Source organism: Simochromis diagramma, unplaced genomic scaffold, assembly GCF_900408965.1.
Source record: "Simochromis diagramma unplaced genomic scaffold, fSimDia1.1 OVJJ01000321.1, whole genome shotgun sequence".
Lineage (NCBI taxonomy): Eukaryota > Metazoa > Chordata > Actinopteri > Cichliformes > Cichlidae > Simochromis > Simochromis diagramma.
The window spans coordinates 15,695,127-15,712,716 of record NW_024386772.1 but is presented as its reverse complement, the minus strand read 5'-3'; the positions used below and the strand labels follow the sequence as shown (position 1 = coordinate 15,712,716).

Sequence of the window (17,590 nt, the reverse complement as noted above, 5' to 3'; positions counted from 1 at the left end):
CACAATGTCTGTTTACAAGAAAACTACAGAGCATAAAGAACAGCTTGTGTGACAGGAATCAACACTGATGTTTTTTTAGATGTGTCTTTTTGAGATTTAAAACTACGACTGTGGTGTGTCATTACCAATGTCCAGTTGGGGGGATGAAGTATATGCAGCAGTGGACTCTGGAGTCTGGGATCCTTTTCTTCCTGTTGATATTGATTTCCTCCTGCAGGTATGCCTCGTACTGATCATTAATGAACTTCATGATGGGCTGCCAGCTATGCCATGGTGGAGAAAGATAATTGAAGAGGGAGAAGGAGAGAAGAGGGAGGGGAAAGAAGGGTAAGGGGGTGGAAAAGGAAGACAAGGGACAGATCAGTAAAAGGAGGAAGAGGAGGGGCTCAGGGAGACAAAGAAGAGGAGGAAGGACAATGATGGAGATCAGGTAAAGTAAGAAAGCAGGAAAAGCAAGAATAAAGGGGAGGACATCTGGTTAGAAACTCTTGTCATTATGAACTCTTATAATGCTTATATGGTTGTTGCAGCAACGTTAAGTTGTAGCCTACCAGTTCTCATTGTTGATCTGGTCTCCAAAGCCTGGTGTGTCAATGACTGTCAGCTTCATTCTTACGCCCTTCTCCTCGATGTCTGCAAACAAAAGCACATAAGAACACTGAGAGCCAGCACAGCAGCAAACTGCTGTAACACAGACAAGCAGTGAGAATGCAGATGGGCATAAGCCAGTTGTCGTGAGTTGTACCGTGACTGATGGACTTGATTTCCACTGTTTTGGGAATCTTCTCCTGGGCTGTAGCCAGCACAGACTTACGGCTGACTTTAGACTTGAACAGCGTGTTCATCAGAGTAGACTTTCCCAGGCCGCTTTGTCCTATAAGCAAAAAGCAAACAAAAAAATGACAGGCAATGAGAAAAAAAACACTTCGACAGTGACTGCTTACACAATGGGGAGCCAACGGTTTACACAATGGTGCCATAATAAACCCAAACAAGATTCTATAAAATGACCCTGCTTCACTCCAACAATTTCAGAAGCTGTGACACCTGTCTGCTCAAACACTGCCAACAAAGCACACCAGTTTACTTCATATGCAGTAAGTGATGAGAAAAAGGGGCAGCTGCAATGAGCCAACAGCAGGACAGGACAAGCAACAGCCACAACTGCTATGCCTATGGTTGTCTTTTGTCATCTTCTATACAAGTCTCCAACGATTGCATGTGCACAAGAGTTTGGGCGTTTCCCCTGTCTAATTTCTCCAGCTCCTTTCTCTCAGCTGCCTCTCTCAACAAGTCTCATCCCGTGGATGTGGGATGAGATCCAGCCCCTCCGTTGTAATTGCAGCTTGTGATAGTAGTCCCCGTTTTGCTCTGCAGCCTCGATGAGTTTGGCTGATTTGTCCACCTGCTGCAGGTTCTGGTTAGAGTTTCCTAGCAGAACGAGATCTAGCATCTAAAGCTGAAATCCATGACTGTTTATTTGGAGTATGTTTGACTGCGGGAATTCTTCTTGGGAAGCAGCTTAATGACATTGTGGGCCACCACAACCGCAACATCAACCTCTGGGAAAAATGGCACAGGAAAGGCTGGGGCTAGATGACAAGCAGAGACTGAACTGAAAAAAATAAAATAAAATGAGCAAAGGGAGTGTTCACTAGTAAATTAACTGTGAATGGTGATGCTGTTTTGGATGGAGGTTAGTTTTACTTTGGTATCCTGTGGAGGCAGCAGCATATGAAACACTAAAGCTTTTTTTTTAATAGTCCTAAAATGCTAATACGACATATGGCACTTATGAGCCACTCAAAATAACAGCAGGGGAAATAGCATGACTGCAACAGCCACACCCAGAAATACACAAATGTAACTCCTTCTTTGATCTTATAACTATCATTTCAAGACACTTTCTGATCAGATAACAACACAGATGCTCTTGTTTTGCTACAGTAAGAGGATAAAATGCTCCCCCATCCGGGCAAATTGAAACAGACTTAATTTATCAGCTGTCTGTCTATACGGATGAGACCCCCTGTGACCCTTGGACCTCATGCTAACATCACCACGGGTTAATGAAGAGCTGTTTGGAGGGGCCCACTGGGAAATGACCATTCAAAGTTCAACCTCAGGTTAAGTCAACATTCAGAACTTTGATTTATGGATATGCACTCACATGCACAGCAGCACACACTCCACGCAAACACGGATTCACAGAACAAATATGAAGCTCAACAGCTGGAAGTTAAAGGACTCAAAAGTCCACGTGGAAATTAGCATTTTATCTGCTACAGTGCTTTGGCAGTACTAATGCCACTCTGAGCCGTGTCCAAACTCGCTCCAACAGCTGCTTTCTCCAAAGTGTCTGCATCCATCATCCTACCGCTAACAACCATCACAAAACAGTGAGGTGGTGCCAAAATCCCACAAGTGCTTTCTGTATGAGGTCAAAGTCGTACAGATGCTTTTTAAACTGTTAAATTGTGTCTGGCAGCAAACATTTTCACAAGAAAAAGCAAACAAGCTGGAAGGAAATTTTTTAAAAATGACACTCAAAGTTATCACAATTCATTATCTTACCAAAAAATTTGTTCTTCTCTTTCTATCATCTCGCTATCCTGTTTGGATGTAGGGGTTTCCCCCCGGGTGTCCTCTTCCTTTATAGACAAGGAAGTAAATCCACCTGCTCTGTTAGTTTTAAACTGTTAGATTGTAGCTACTGCACCTGGGCCTAAGCATGACTGAGTCTTATGTTTTATAATCAGTCCATTATCACTCCATTTGTTTAACAGATGAGAATTAAAATAATGAAAATCCAGTGAAAATGCGTTTTTTTTTGTTGATTTTCCTTTCACTTTTGCTACAATTTTTGGAGGGGAGCATAAAGTCCTCTATGCAGGTAAAAACCCATCAGTTATAAAGATGCCAAACCAATTATCCAGTTCTTAAAAACCATCAATTGTTCCTACATTGTGATACAGTTAAATAATTTCACCTTGATACTGTACTCTCTGTACACATATGACTGTGTGGCCACTACCAGCTCCACCACCATCATCAAGTTTGCTGACGACACCGTCGTGGTGGGCCTGATCTCTGATAACAACGAGACGGCCTACCTGAAGGAGATTAGGAATCTGGAGAACTGGTGCCAGAGGAACAACCTCCTTCTAAACGTCAGTAAGACAAAGGAGCTGATAGTGGACTTCAGCACTAAGCAGGAGAGGAACTACCAGACCCCTGTCATCAACGAGTGCCCAGTGGAGAGAGTGGACAGCTTCAAATACCTCGGAGTTCACATCACGCAGGACCTGTCATGGTCCTGTCACATCAACACCGTGGTGAAAAAGGCCCGTCAGCGTCTCTACCACCTCAGACGCTTGAGAGACTTCCGACTGCCCTCCAAGGTGCTCAGGAACTTTTACTCGTGCACCATAGAGAGCATCCTGACGGGAAACATCTTAACCTGGTTCGGGAACAGCACCATGCAGGACAGACGAGCTCTACAGAGGGTTGTGCGATCAGCTGAGCGCACCATCCGCTCCGAGCTCCCTGACCTGCACTCAATCTACAGCAGGCGGTGCTGGACCAAGGCCAGGAAGATCGTGAAGGACCTCAGCCATCCCAACAACAGACTGTTCTCTCTGCTGAGGTCAGGAAAGCGATTCCGCTCCCTGAGGACCAACACAGAGAGACTGAGGAGGAGCTTCTTCCCGCAGGCGATACGGTCTCTCAATCACACCACCACACAGTACTGACCCACACATACAGTTCTTACACACACACACTGGACATTCTGGACATTGTTTTCACTTCATCACTTAAATCACTTTAAGCATATTTGCACTGCACAAGACATAATGTGGATTGCACAACACTGGACACTATATTCTTCATTTCCAGTTAATACTTGTACAGCTGCTGTTATTGTGTATATATTTATTTATATTTCTTCATACATTTTTATATAGTTCTATATTGTGTATTTTGTTGTACAGTTATTTTATTTTCAACTTTAATTTATATATTTTATCTTATTCTTTCCCAGTTAAATTTACCCTTCATTCTAATTTGTGTTGTACAGTTATTTCATTTTTTATATTTTATTCCTTCCTAGTTAAATTTACACTTTTTAATTTTTCATATTTATTTCCTATCTTATTCATAGCCCTTTCCTTTTTTTTTTCCTTTAGGTCACGAGCAGTTGTCCAAGCATTTCACTGCATATCGTACTGTGTATGACTGTGTACGTGACAAATAAAATTCAAATTTGAATTTGAATATTTAAAAAAAAAAAAAAAAAAAAGACACCCAAAGAACCATGGAAACCAGTTTTGTTTAGTTGTGTTTACCCACTCAGGCCTGGGGCTGCTTTCAAGCACATTTTTTTATTTGAGGATGAGACACAGACCATGTGTGGAGACGACATGCAGGAGACGCAAAGCAGTGAGATTGGGTGGGTTCGATGGTGGCCTGTTTGATCCTGAGGTGTGTAATTAGCTCCTATTTTAAAAGGTGTCTGATCACAGTGATGAGTATGCCCAATTAAAAAAAAACAAAATAAAAGAAAAAAGCTTCAGGCTTCTATTTAAACTTGATTAGAGAGAAAAGCATCATGACTCAGTCTAAGCTCTAGTTATACATAACTGAGGTTATTGTCAGATTTAAGTGTATACAACCATCAATGCAACCATTTATTTGCAGAAGGCCACACTTTTGAGTAAAGATGGGAAATATTATTTCAACCTGAACATTTGCTAGCAGTAGTTATCCAAAGTGAAGCACCAGCTCAAAAGTCTTACTCAAAGGCAACTCCTGGAATTATTTCTAATGCTTCACATGCATTTCTTTTAATGTGTGAGTGCATAAGCAGCCAAAGATTTGATCACTGCCATGCTATGTGACCGACAACTACTGTGCGAACCAAATCTGGGTATTTTAGTGAGTGTAAACAGGCTCTGCTTACCCACAACCATAATGTTGAGCTCAAAACCCTGCTTCATGGCTTTCCTCCTCATCTGCTCCAGAATGGCATCGATACCCACATAGCTGAAGTCCAACATGGGGCCGCCAGCCTTCTCCCCATACAGTCCACCCACTGCTGGGGACACCATAGCATCAGGCACCACCGCCTCAGACATGGTACTGCTGCTGTAGCTGGAAAACACTTCAGGTCCTGATGTAACACAAACAGAAACAGAGAAGGCTTGAGTTACTCACAAGTATAATATGGAAGAAGCAATAACAGATAAATGACTCATCTGTGAAAACAGGTACTGCAAGTAAAATGATAGAGAGGTTTTTAAAAAAAAAAAAAAAAAAACAAAAAAAAAATGAGGACTTTTTACAAGAATTTCAAGATTCTTGGTTCCTTGGAAATCCATAGGAGGAAGTAATGTACTGCACCAAACTGTCATAGTGCTGAAATATGTAATGATTTACAACTTCCTGTTATAGAACAAACCAGTTCAGCTAAGCAGCTCTTCAGGTGCTGGCAGCTCAGAAGAAAAGCTATCAGTAGAATTAAACTACAGTAAAATCTGTTAACAACACACATACACACATTTGAACAAGATGATAGGGGATTCCTGCAGTGTCAGAAAAATGCATCCCTGACTGGGAAAACTCATGTGAACACCCAGTTAAACAACAGCTTGGATGGTTGATGGCACAAAAAACCAAGTTATAGCTGAAATGGCCTGCGTGTTTGCCTAATAGGGGGAAACTTGATTAATGGTGCAAGTGGCCATGCACATCATTGCATCTTTAATGTTTGGTTTTATTCAACCTGTGATGCCCTTTGTAACTGTTTACAAAGTGCTATTAGTTATTGTTATATCTAAAGGAAAGCTCTGGGATCCATCTTCTAGTGAATGTCTGCACAAAAGTTTCTGATAATCCATCTAATGGTTGTTGTTTATTTCAGTCTGGAACAAATGTGGCGGACTGTCTAGAAGACAGACAGAAAAACAACTAAAAGCACCTCCTGACTTTCAAGGTCCTGGTTGGTCTCATGCCAGAACAGTTTATCAACCCAAAAGTAAAACTATCAGAAAATTCGCTCTGTGGAATTAGAGTAGTTTAAAATTGGCAGAACGACATCTCTTCACTTTGTTTTTGTAATGATTAACTTCATGTCCTTCTGTGAAATGCCTGCAGATGTTTGTCTAATCACAAGAGAAATATTAAACTTTTAATGTGTTCACTGAGGTCTGCGCATGCCAAAGTCACCGTACCTCTCGAGCTGTGTATGTGACAAATTTACACGACGACAGTGTTTATGTCCGTGTGTCATTAGATACACAGTCCATGTACCATGCTACCCCTCGCAAGGCCTCCCTTTCCCTTGCTCTCTACAGTGCAGTGTTACTGTCCTGCTAATGTGAGAGTGGAAAAGAGTGAGACTGGTGAGGTTGAAACCTGATCCACCCACAGCTAACCTGGCTAACACACACAAAAGCCCTGAGTACATGCTTGACTTTGTGCCTTTAAACATGCTGGTTGCCTTGACTTCACACACTCAGACTTTTCTCTGTTTGAGCGCACAGCTGATCTGTACGTACACATGCAAATATCAGCCCCTGGACTGCCTGCCAAGAGTTTAACAGCTTTTGGATTCCAGCGAATACTCGACCTGTTACAAGGAGAAAGTAGTCCAGACAGCAGGCCAGTTCACCCGTATCACTCTGGGAAATAAATCAACAGGCTGGTAGAAAAGTCAACACACTTCAAACTGGCACTGCACTGATTAATGGAAGAAGAAAAATCTGAGGAATGGCAGTGCCGTAGAAGCTCAAAACTAGCTCATGTTAACACGTTAAGTCTTGCTTTTATACTATGCTCCATTGTGTGTGCACCCATGTGTCATAGAGACCCACCTATGGAAGCAGCTCTCCTGGCCTCTTCACCACTTCCTCATCCTGTTCCAAAAGTCAGTCAGCAACTTACAGCGACTCACTGCCCTCCACCTCCCCTCTGCACCTCCCCTGTTTCGCTCATGTCTTTTTCCCCTCAGCCTCACCCTTTCCTCCCTGCTCACACTGATCCTCCCTCATCGGTGTTCCCTATTGCACACCAGCTCTTAGTTTTCTTGTATCTCTCCTGTTTGAGCCCCTCCTCCTATCTGCTACTCATTTGGCTTTTAGCTTTGTTATTAAATGTGCTGGATAATACAAAACCTCCATCCTCTTCTTCTCTACACCATGTATTTCCCCCCTGAAATCCCTTGCTGATTTTTTCCTGCGACTGCTTTGTGCTGTAAACAGAGATGTTTGCCAGGAGTTAGGACACTGTGGCAACCAGGGCTCCAACAACAGAGCTTCAAAGGCATGATACCAGGGAAAGCATCAAAGGAAAGGGACATGAAATGAACAAGATGGAATACTTAACATATCATCCAACAGCAGCTACACCTGCAAAGCACTAAAATATAATGATGAGAAGATCATCTGTACAAGCTTAATCTTTTGTTCGAGCTGAAACATTTAATAGATGGTGGATTGTCAGTTACTTGGATACCTGTTTAATCTAATCCAAAGGCTTTACTGTCAGGACTCGTGCACAACCATGAGCTGAGCATCGACCCATTTTCGAAGGGCATAACACTGGATAAAAGAAATTTGTTCCTTTTATTGCAACTGTAGATCTTACTTCTGCGGTCCCAGCACAGTCCTCATTCCCAGCCTCTGAGCTTAAACACTTTTCTCCAGTTTGGTATGCACACTTCTCATTTTGTGATCAGTGTGGGTTTAAAACAGGAAGAAAAAGTAGGTTTTATGGAGGTTTTTGGTTCTGTGTAGGCTTTGTGGAAACAATCAATTACAGTATTTGGTCTGAGGACTTCCTGAAATGAGCCTCATTTCAGAACAATGCTCAGCACCTCTGCAGCACGTCTGTTCTGTTTAATGTTCAATTACTATTTGCTCATCTTCCACTGTGGGTGGGAATTATAAAAGCTAAGATACAGAGTGAATGAGAGACGGACAGAAAGAGTTGTTGGTGGTAACTAACTGGTTTCCCAGCCAGGAGCACAAAGGCTCTTCAAAAGATTAACTGTCCTTCATGAAACCAATGTACTGATTTTCTCAAGTCAAAGAAGAATTTAACACCATAAACAACTTGGCAAACATCACAACACCACACAAAAGGAGTCTTGAACCACTACCGTGGGAAACCAAACTCTTCTCTACAATCAAAATGAATCACTTCATTCATGGGTAGGACACTTCTTTAGACCTTTAGCCAACTTTGGTAAACTACAAACCCTACGATGTGGTGAGTGAAGCATCGTATCAGTGGTGCAGAGAGCGTGTCAAAGCATCTGGATACACTGACCATTTATCAGATGGATGTATTCACCCTCTGTCATGGTTTTTAGCCAGTAATGGCCTTAAAAATGTTAACATTTTTATTTTTACCTCCACCTGGAAATGTCTGGCCCCGATGGCTTAACAGCTGTTGGACATTACCTCAAACCTATCAAACACAATGGGCTGACTGAAAAAATTACTGTTGAGTGAAATAGGGATATAAGGAATGACATATTGTGGGAACCTCAGGTATTTTAATATGTTGTCATGCAAACTGATGGTGTAAATCCTTTGGAGGTGGATAATGAGCCTCTCAGATGGCTTCAACCGGCCACAGCCTTTTAAGAATAATTATATTGGGCCGCTTCTCAACTCAGCATTTTATGTTTCCCCCCCCCACTAGTTTCAAGTCTGATGGGAAATGGGCATGCAAAAGTCACATTTGAGAGAAAATGCGATGACAGTTGTGGAATAGGTTTGCTTATGTTGCTGATCAAACAGCACAAGCACAGTTTGGATGAATCAGATTTGTTTTTCAGTGACAATTAAGGGTCATTTAAAAACGTCAGTTTCCATTGTTGCTTGCTTAGTGGTAATAAATCACCCCTGGATGACTTGCACATTTGCCATGCCATTCCTTAGCTCTACTGCTCCCCTGCATCATGGACAAACAAAATTTATTTTAGCTATTGGAAAGCAGAGTGACTCACTGTGATGCTGTTTTCAATTACAGGCACTAAAGAGGTTTTCTCTTTTATTGCTTCCAGCGGCATCAGATTGCTTTGCTTTTTTGTAAATATAGCCAGAAGTCTCATCTCTGCAGCAAAACATTTCAGAGAAAAACAGCAAGACACAAGGAAAAGAAGAAGACCGAAGTGTGGAGAGAGAAAAAAAGGCAGACGTGTGCAGATAGGCATGAGATACAGAGGAGAAGCAAAAAGGAAGATGGCTGTCGTTGAGTAGGGGGGAGGTAAACAAGATAAGGTCAGTGAGAGGAGGACAAAGAAAGGCATGCAGAGGGGGAGAAGGAGGGGAGGGGAAAAAAAAAAAGTGTGGATGCAGAGATTGTGATTTATTCCAGTTTTGGGCCTGGGGCATTCCTCACTAACTACACACAGGCCTCCAAACTGAGATGCAAATACATTTGAATCCAGCTAAACATCTCCCTGTTCACTGGATGGTCTTTTCAAAAGGCACTAAAACTACAAAGAAGTATGAAGCAACATGTGACTCTGTCGCCTATGTTTAGATGCAGTGTGGCCAGAACCACTGAGCCATGGCTTAGCTGTCCAGGGTGTTGATCTCAACAGGGTGGTGAGCAGGTCAGAGATCATGTTCCCAGTTTAGGTTGGAAAGAGCTGCACTGAGGTTAGTCCCCTCATGACAAACCTGTGGTTTGACTCTTTGAATAAACTCAGTAGAATTTAGAGGAATCCAGAGAGAGAAAAGGCTGGAAACTTGGAGTGTTTGTTATCTGCAACACTGACTCACTCAGGGCAGCTGTAAAACTGATTGTACAAAATCTTTCCCTTTATCGCTTCACTTTTACAACTGTGTTATACAACATGCAGGCAGTTCCACAGTTTTTCTACTATTTTAATGAGCTATAACGTACACAAATGCTTTCTCTACTAAAGCATTGCACTGAATGATTAAATGCCAGGCTTTAAACAAACACTAAGCTACGGATGATAAGATCCAAACAATTGCTCAAAACCTACAGTCACAAAAACTCCTGTTTTTCAAAGGAAATTAGATTTGTTTTTATCCAACGTTACATGAAACGGATCAAGAATGTAGTAAATGACACTTGCTGTCTAATGGGTCCACTCATCACAAAATGATTTATGATTTTTAATAAAACACACTCTCAGCCAGCATCGCCCCTGTGTTACACTGTATTACCCAATGTGGGTTTATAATGATAAAATGGCTAACTGATCCCATTAGCACAGCAGAAAACTGCTTTGTTAAACTAGCCATGATTTGGCTGCTGAAACATCTGAGGCGGCTTATTCTAATAATCAATTAGCATTTTGACCACATGTTGTGGATTCCTGGAAACAGCTTCCAAATCCCATCCTTGGAATCATCTCCACACCTCCTGCTTGCTTGTGTTTATACACCACTTTGCATTTAATTTAATTATTCATCCCCACTCTCCTCCTCAGTTGTGCTCCATCTCCCTCCCTTCACTCCCAACTGTAGGCAGTTTATGCAGTAAGTTTCATCCAGATTGATTGCATCCAGGAAAATTTAGGGAACAGCCACGCATATATTAATTTAATCCATTGTATCAACACCAACACAAAGCTGGTGAATTCCTACAGATAACCTTAATTATATTTGATTGAAAAGGTAAATTGAAAGAGTTTGTGTCCAAGCTCCACGTAACAGCAGGCTTAATTTGTTTCATAGCAATGACAGCTCAATAATTTAGTATCCACCACTAGGCATTAATCCCATCAAGCGATAAAATGCACAAGTTCAGGTTAATCTAAGTGCTTGTTTGGAGCCTGTATGTCAAAGACACATTGGTTTACTAATCCACTAAATGGGTTTTGAGATCTTTGTTCTTTTTAACAATCTATTTATGGGCTGGTTAAAAACATCTGCTGCGTTTGTCTTCCATTTACATTCCCATACAGGATGAAGGCGGTTTGCAGTCGAGTCTCATCTTAACGCCACTAGATTTGTTTTGATGGTAACCCAGATGCCTCTTGAGGAGCGTGTGGGCTGCTTCAAATTTTATTTTATTCAATGTGATAAAAACAACTGATTCTCAAGCTGCCTTTTTTATGGTTGATTTCCCACAAGAGATGGTGCAAACACAGCTGAGAAACTTGTGTAGAAGCGATAAAAATGTATTCAATTACATTGAACTGGGGTTCCGGTAGCCCTCCAGCATTGAATCAATTCGATACCCCCAGACCACATGGGTTTACAACACACATAAACACACAAACCCAGTTTCCCACCCTCTGACAGTGAAGCCTTTTAATAAAAAGGGGAAATTGGTTTGGTGGCAGTGCAAACACTGACTTTAATAACACAACAGCCTGAGTGTTTTTGCAGCAAAGCCGAATTCCCAGACTCATCGTTCAGCTCTCAGGAGAAATGTGCCTGAGAGATTATGTCACCTGCCACTATTTGCCTGGAAATGATATACCCATCTTACTGTGTTCTGCACGTGGCATTTATGTGCATGTTTTTAGAAGTATTTTAATATAATGCAGATGTTTAAAACCAATGATAATCAGTCTCTTAACAACATACAACTTTGTATTTGCAGCATGCAGCATCAGCAGCTAGGGTTACTTTGCAGACAGCAGAGAAATGTAAATTACTGTAATGACAGCAGAAGCCCACAGGTTTGTCTAGACTTCCAGAGGAATGTGTTCGGCCTCTAAGCTGTGGTGGTGCACAAGAGAGCTGTTGTCTTTCTAGGCTCTTCAGCTAATTCTTACACCAAGTAGCTCCAAAAGAAAAAAGAAAGAAAGGAGAAAAAAAAAAAATCAAATCACTGAGCACATCAGGTAAGGTTTCACCTATACATTATTAAATGCATGCATGCCTCAATTTACCGTGCGGACACCCAAGTGCAAGCAAGAAGACTTATTGACTCAATTCAAGGCTCAGGCTGATTTAGTTTCAACTAAACATCTACAGTTAAGGAAATACATTCCACTGCAGCAGATCATGCTTTACAAAAAATATTCCACCCTAAAGCAACTGCTAAACTTTACCCTCTGAGTTTACACGAAAGCAAAATGAATCAGGAAGTTGTCAGTTTTGTGAGCGTCTTTGTGGCTAGGCTAAATAATACATTAGTTATCCATTACCTATTGGCTACTTGCTGACAGTAATAGAGCATGTGGACTGAACCAATGTAATCTCAGTGAATGGGTCAAAGTGTATCAGTGAAATGGTTAGCTGACAGTGAGTGTGGGTCTAGAGGGGCAGGGGGTTGAGGAATCTGACCTCTGTTCGTGCACACGCCTCACCTTAGAAACAACAGTTAGAAGAAGTGTTATTTAAACAAAAAAAAAAAAAAAAAAGTACAGCGAACTCAGTTGAAAAAGTTCTGCTTTTTTAACATTGCACAGACATAATTATAAATACCAAATTATCTACAAACTAACCAATGTTACTTTAATGCTCAGTTGACTTAAGGTGGACTTAGAGGGCAGCTGTCCTTCACTATTGAGACAGAAGGATCAAGGTGTTCAAATCCTTAGAAAACACAAACTCACTATTCCATCAAAAATGCTGTCAGCAGCACTCCTCTGACACAGTCTACAGCCTGTGTGCGAGCTGAAGCCTGTCACCTGGGTCCTCTCCAAGTCTCAGCAGCAGTATTTATGGACTGTGTTTGACCCACATACAAAGCTTAAGGGTGTAGTGGACAATAAGTGACGTCACAGTGTCAGTTTAACTTGAAATGTGACTCCTTACTCAAAGTAGTTCATATTTACATGTTACTTCAGTTAATTTCAAGTGAACCACCATCATCTCCTCACCTTTGAAGATTTTAAAGTCGTATATTTATCGTGTGTGGCAGCATGACACTTCTAGGTCACTGTAGGTGTAGACAGCCAAACACTTGTTACATTAGACCTTAAAAGCATGCCCTATAAAGGGAACATGAGCTTATTGTGTTATGTTAGTTTAGCATTGTTTTCTTTTAACATCTTCATTGCTAATCTATCAACATCAACACTTGCAGACGACTGAATCATCTCAAAATTTATATGCAACAAGTTACAACAAAAATACGACAGTTTCCCTTTTTCCACTCTTCTCTTGTGGTGAACATCTAACGCACAGACATGTACTAGAAAACGCAAACCGGTTATTCAGAGAATCTGCTCCCGGGGAATCCAACAGAGATGAAATGTTATCGATTTTACAGAACTCCGGTTACATTCATGAAATGTTTTGCATTTCAAACTCATGATGCTAAATTCCACAATAGATACACAATCTTACTGATCTAACTTCTTGACTCCCGATGTGCACAGACAGACAAAGACACGCAAGATGCAGAAGGTAACGATGACCTTTTCAGCTTCCCATTAAACAGTGGTGAAAGGCCACAGTCTGTTCTGCACAGGGGCCACAACAGAGCTCCTTTCAGCAGCTCTGCGTGTGTGTGTGCGCGCATATGTGTGTGTTTCTGAGGCAAACCAGAGGCGGGTGACTTTCTGAAAAGGTGAGGGGCGGTTGGTGTTTCCACCGGTTTGATATTAGCTGCTGAGAGGAATTCCTTGTATTCTCCAGGTCAACTTTGGATAACAAAGCCTGGATGATATTTTCTGAGGCCCAGCATTGTTGGCAGCTGCTGCCACATGACCCCATAGCCAAGAACTCGCACTATCACTTTGTCAGTGCTTAAACAAGAGCAGAAAAAGTAGTGAAAGAGAAACCTGATCTGTACAGAGCTCATAAAGAAACACTAATCTGAGGCTAGCCTGTTCTACTTTCCTAAAAGGATTCCTTCACTGTACTTTCCAAAAGCACATCAAAGCCTACGAACCACGTGTGTGGTGCTAACTGTCCACTCTGCATACGTATTTAGCCTGGTAATATGTCATTGTCAGCAACGGCAGTCCAGTGTGTGGACAACGTCAGGAGGAAGGAAACAAAAATAAAACTGGGAGTTTAAACAGAAAAAAAAAAAAAATGGGGTTGAACATGATGGAACATCCCCCTGGATACATAAACAGACGTGTGTGTGAGTCTGTGTGTGTGTATTACACAGAGAGATCAATTACAAAGCGTGCCACACAGCAGACATGCACAACATTTAGGAGATGAAAGACAGAATGCAAAATCTGAACAATGGTAATTTTCCGTGAAAGCATGCTCACACAAAAATGAGAAAAATATCCCAACCTGAGATCCTGAGCACCGTCTGTGAAATACACAGCCATGCTTCTTTACAACAAACAAATTAATAGCCACGTGCATATTTAAGCTTGGTTAAAACACATCAGTAACATTACATGTTTGAACAGCTGGACTCAAAAACAAACAGTTTTCTTCTTTCTGCTAAGAACACAAACACACAAATCGAGAACAAAGGAGAAAACTTCCTTCCTCCACTTCCAACTGATTTTTAACACACACACACAGCTCTACACACACATGCACGCACACACACTTACGCTCCCTGCCAGTATGCAAAGCACTCACCGTGTGTGAAGTGTTTGTGTGTATGAGCTGTCCCCTGTCGAAGTGCAGCGCTCCAGTGAGAGGCCAAACTCTGCTGTGGCTCTGGAAGCTCCCTGCCTGCCCCTCCCACCCATGCCTGTCATGTGACTCTGCACGTAAGGCAACACCATACGCCCACTTCCTTCAAATAACCCCGACCCTCCCTCTGACAAATAAAAGGGAAAAAAAAAAAAAAAAAAACACACCCACAACTTCCAATGCAATAAAAAGTAAATGTTAGCAGAGAACGGACAAAGACAGAGCGTCAGTGGCTGCGATAAAGAAACAACAGAAGAGCTGTGTGTGCGTGCGCCTGCAGCTCTGCTGGCTTTAGGCCAGCTTCTCCTCAAGTCCCACATTAAAAAACAAAAAACTAAATTACTTTGTCTGGACTCCTTATCTCCTCATCTTTACGTCAAACTACTAACACTCAGTCCCTTTAACAAATCAGTACCCTCCATAAATCAAGACTCACTGATTTCTTTTCCCCCTCTTTGCAAATTTTATATCATATTGGCTTTTACAGTAAATCATTTAAAAGAAAAAACAAAAGAGGAAAAATGTTTTAGATAAAGCCAAAGAAATCAAGCGGACAGAGCAGGGGATATGATGACATTTATCCTTTTTTAGAAAAATTCACAGGAAATTGTTGTTTTTTTTAAAGCAGCTTTTGTAAGTACTGAATAATCCCACAGCAACTAAACTGAAATGTTTGGCAACAGTCAAGAGCCTGGATAAGATATCCTCAGACATTTCAACAGTAAAAACCATTGCAGGGATGATGTACAAACACTTTAATGCTGTTACAGTAACAATAAAAGCCACATGTATACATAGTATGACAAAGTATGAAAAGCAATAACATAATATAACATGAATCCATGTATTAGACAGGTATATTTATTTATAGCATATATTAGATTGTACACTGTAAACAGATGTATAAGATGAGTTAGATGGGGGTAGGAATGGCTGACCAGGATATGGTCAACATCTTGTTCTTGTTTTCCTCTTGAATATGATGGCTTTTAATGATTGTGTTTATTTGTCTTTTATTCCCTAATACGTATTGACACTTGTTACTTATATGTTCAAAATAAAGATTTGATTATGACAGTGCAAACACCAACAACTATTATCCAGTGAAAATATAAACAAAATACGAAAAGACGAAATCTAAAGAATGGCAAAATGAGATGTTAAAAACACCTGATCCCTTATCTTCCAGTACCTGAGAACAAACCAATCACTTTGGCTGATTACTACTCTTTGGAAGTGTGTATATTCATGCCAGATTAAAGAGGAAGGGAACAGCTGTTTTCAGGCTCACAGGAAGTGTAATTACACACCAGTGCAGCAACTTGAGTTTAACCTTGCAGCCACACACACACACACACACACACACACACACACACACACACACACACACACACACACACACGCAACACCTGCATTCCTTGAAACGAACAGTCAGGTTCCTGAAAAAAAAACCAGGCGTAATATGTTGGAGAGACGTGTCATTACTCAAACTCAGAGGCCAAAATAAACCAGGGCTTTTAAACAATGTCCATCTAACGAAACTGAAACATCAATATGGACCTGAGTCCTGCACAATACCAACACACGATTCATTAAATCCGACACACAAACATAGCTGGACTTGTAACTGTGATAAAAACCAGGTTTTTACCAAATATGGACGTAAAATAAACCCTTGTTGTCGTTAGTTTTACAGGGTGGAGAACCCTGCAATTTCCCCCAAACTCGGGGCCCCGTCTCTCTTACAGCTTTTCGCTCTTTGACCTTTTTCGTTCTTTTCAACTCACTCTTTCTGAAGCACCTTTATCTCCCCAATAAAAACCTGATGTTTAAAGTGGAGACACTGGAAATGTAGATAATTCTGACAGCACTTAATAATGGGTTTAGGAGCTGGTTTATTACTCAGCTGCACTTTATTTCACCAACACGACACAATCATCTTTGAAATCTTCTTCTGTGGATTATGCAGATTATACAATAGGAAGACATAACAGAGCTTTTCACTCCTAATATGCATTGCAGCAGTGCCAGTGATGAAGCAAGCCATAGATAGTTTAAATAAAAAGGGGCAATGGTCATGACTTAAGACAAATTAAAATCCACATTTAGGAAGACTAAAGCATCATCCTGAAGTCACGTAAACAGCTGTGTGCATAAAACTGTGCCACTCTGAACTCGAAACACAAACTCCTCTTCTCAACATCACTGCCACTCAGGAGCTGCTCTCCAAAGGTCTCACTATTAACTTGTCTTTTTTAAGCCTAAAATAGACTTTTTATGAGATACAAATTCCCTCTTTCAGATTTTCTTCTTAAAAACGCTGACTCCTGAGTGAACCGTGCATGCATGCAGCGTGGGCCAACCATCATTTGTTTGATCTGACATAACTTGGCAGACTTCTTTATTACAGAGCTGCTGTGCTGCTGGGGACACGGCCTTCTTAAATGAAAGAAGAAAAAAAAATCTTAATTTTGAGGAGAAGGAGACAGAAAGCCGATGTCAGGGGCTGAAGTTTGTGGGCCACGCTGAGCCAAGATGGTGTCATGTACTGGCAGGCAGAGCATGAAGCTGCCTGGCTGACCCCTGACAGTATTCCTTGCAGTTGGACTTTCATAACACAGAGATACAGAAGAACCATAGATTGACTGGGCGCATTACATTAAAGGCATCACAGGTTGTCTTTTTCCTCCATAGGAAAATAGTGTAGTGTACGACTAATACAGAGGGCTGCAACACATCTTAAATCAGTATTCAGTAGACTGCAGTGCACGGGGTGTGTGTACAGTTCTGCTATGAACCATCTTAGGCTGATAAATGACACTACCAAAAATAAATAAATAAATAAAGGTTCGTTAGCTGACATGCATGCTGAGGTTTCTAAAAAACAAAAAAGCAAGTACAGAAAAATTAAATCAACAGCAAGGATCTTATTCATTTCTGCAACACTCATGCTGCTCATGTGAAAGATGTGGGTGGTGGCCACGGAGAAACTAAATGTTTCCTTGTGTGTGTGTGTGTGTGTGTGTGTGTGTGTG

The 17,590-nt window shown here is 41.3% G+C and overlaps 1 protein-coding gene across 7 annotated transcripts in view; it reads right to left on the bottom strand.

Moving 5' to 3' along the window:
- The window catches only part of LOC120746481 (septin-9-like), an 81,199-nt gene that overhangs the window by 5,561 nt on the left and 58,048 nt on the right, over positions 1-17,590 (bottom strand). For 6 of the 7 annotated variants that reach the window (XM_040051906.1, XM_040051924.1, XM_040051912.1 and 3 more), the window contains 4 exons: positions 4,961-5,170; positions 746-874; positions 552-633; positions 126-263 (listed from right to left, as the gene is read on the bottom strand). In XM_040051906.1, the coding sequence (XP_039907840.1) occupies positions 126-263; positions 552-633; positions 746-874; positions 4,961-5,170 (559 nt within the window). Of the gene's footprint in view, positions 1-125; positions 264-551; positions 634-745; positions 875-4,960; positions 5,171-14,498; positions 14,624-17,590 lie in introns of those variants that run through there. The other variant, XM_040051940.1, reaches the window with a different exon arrangement.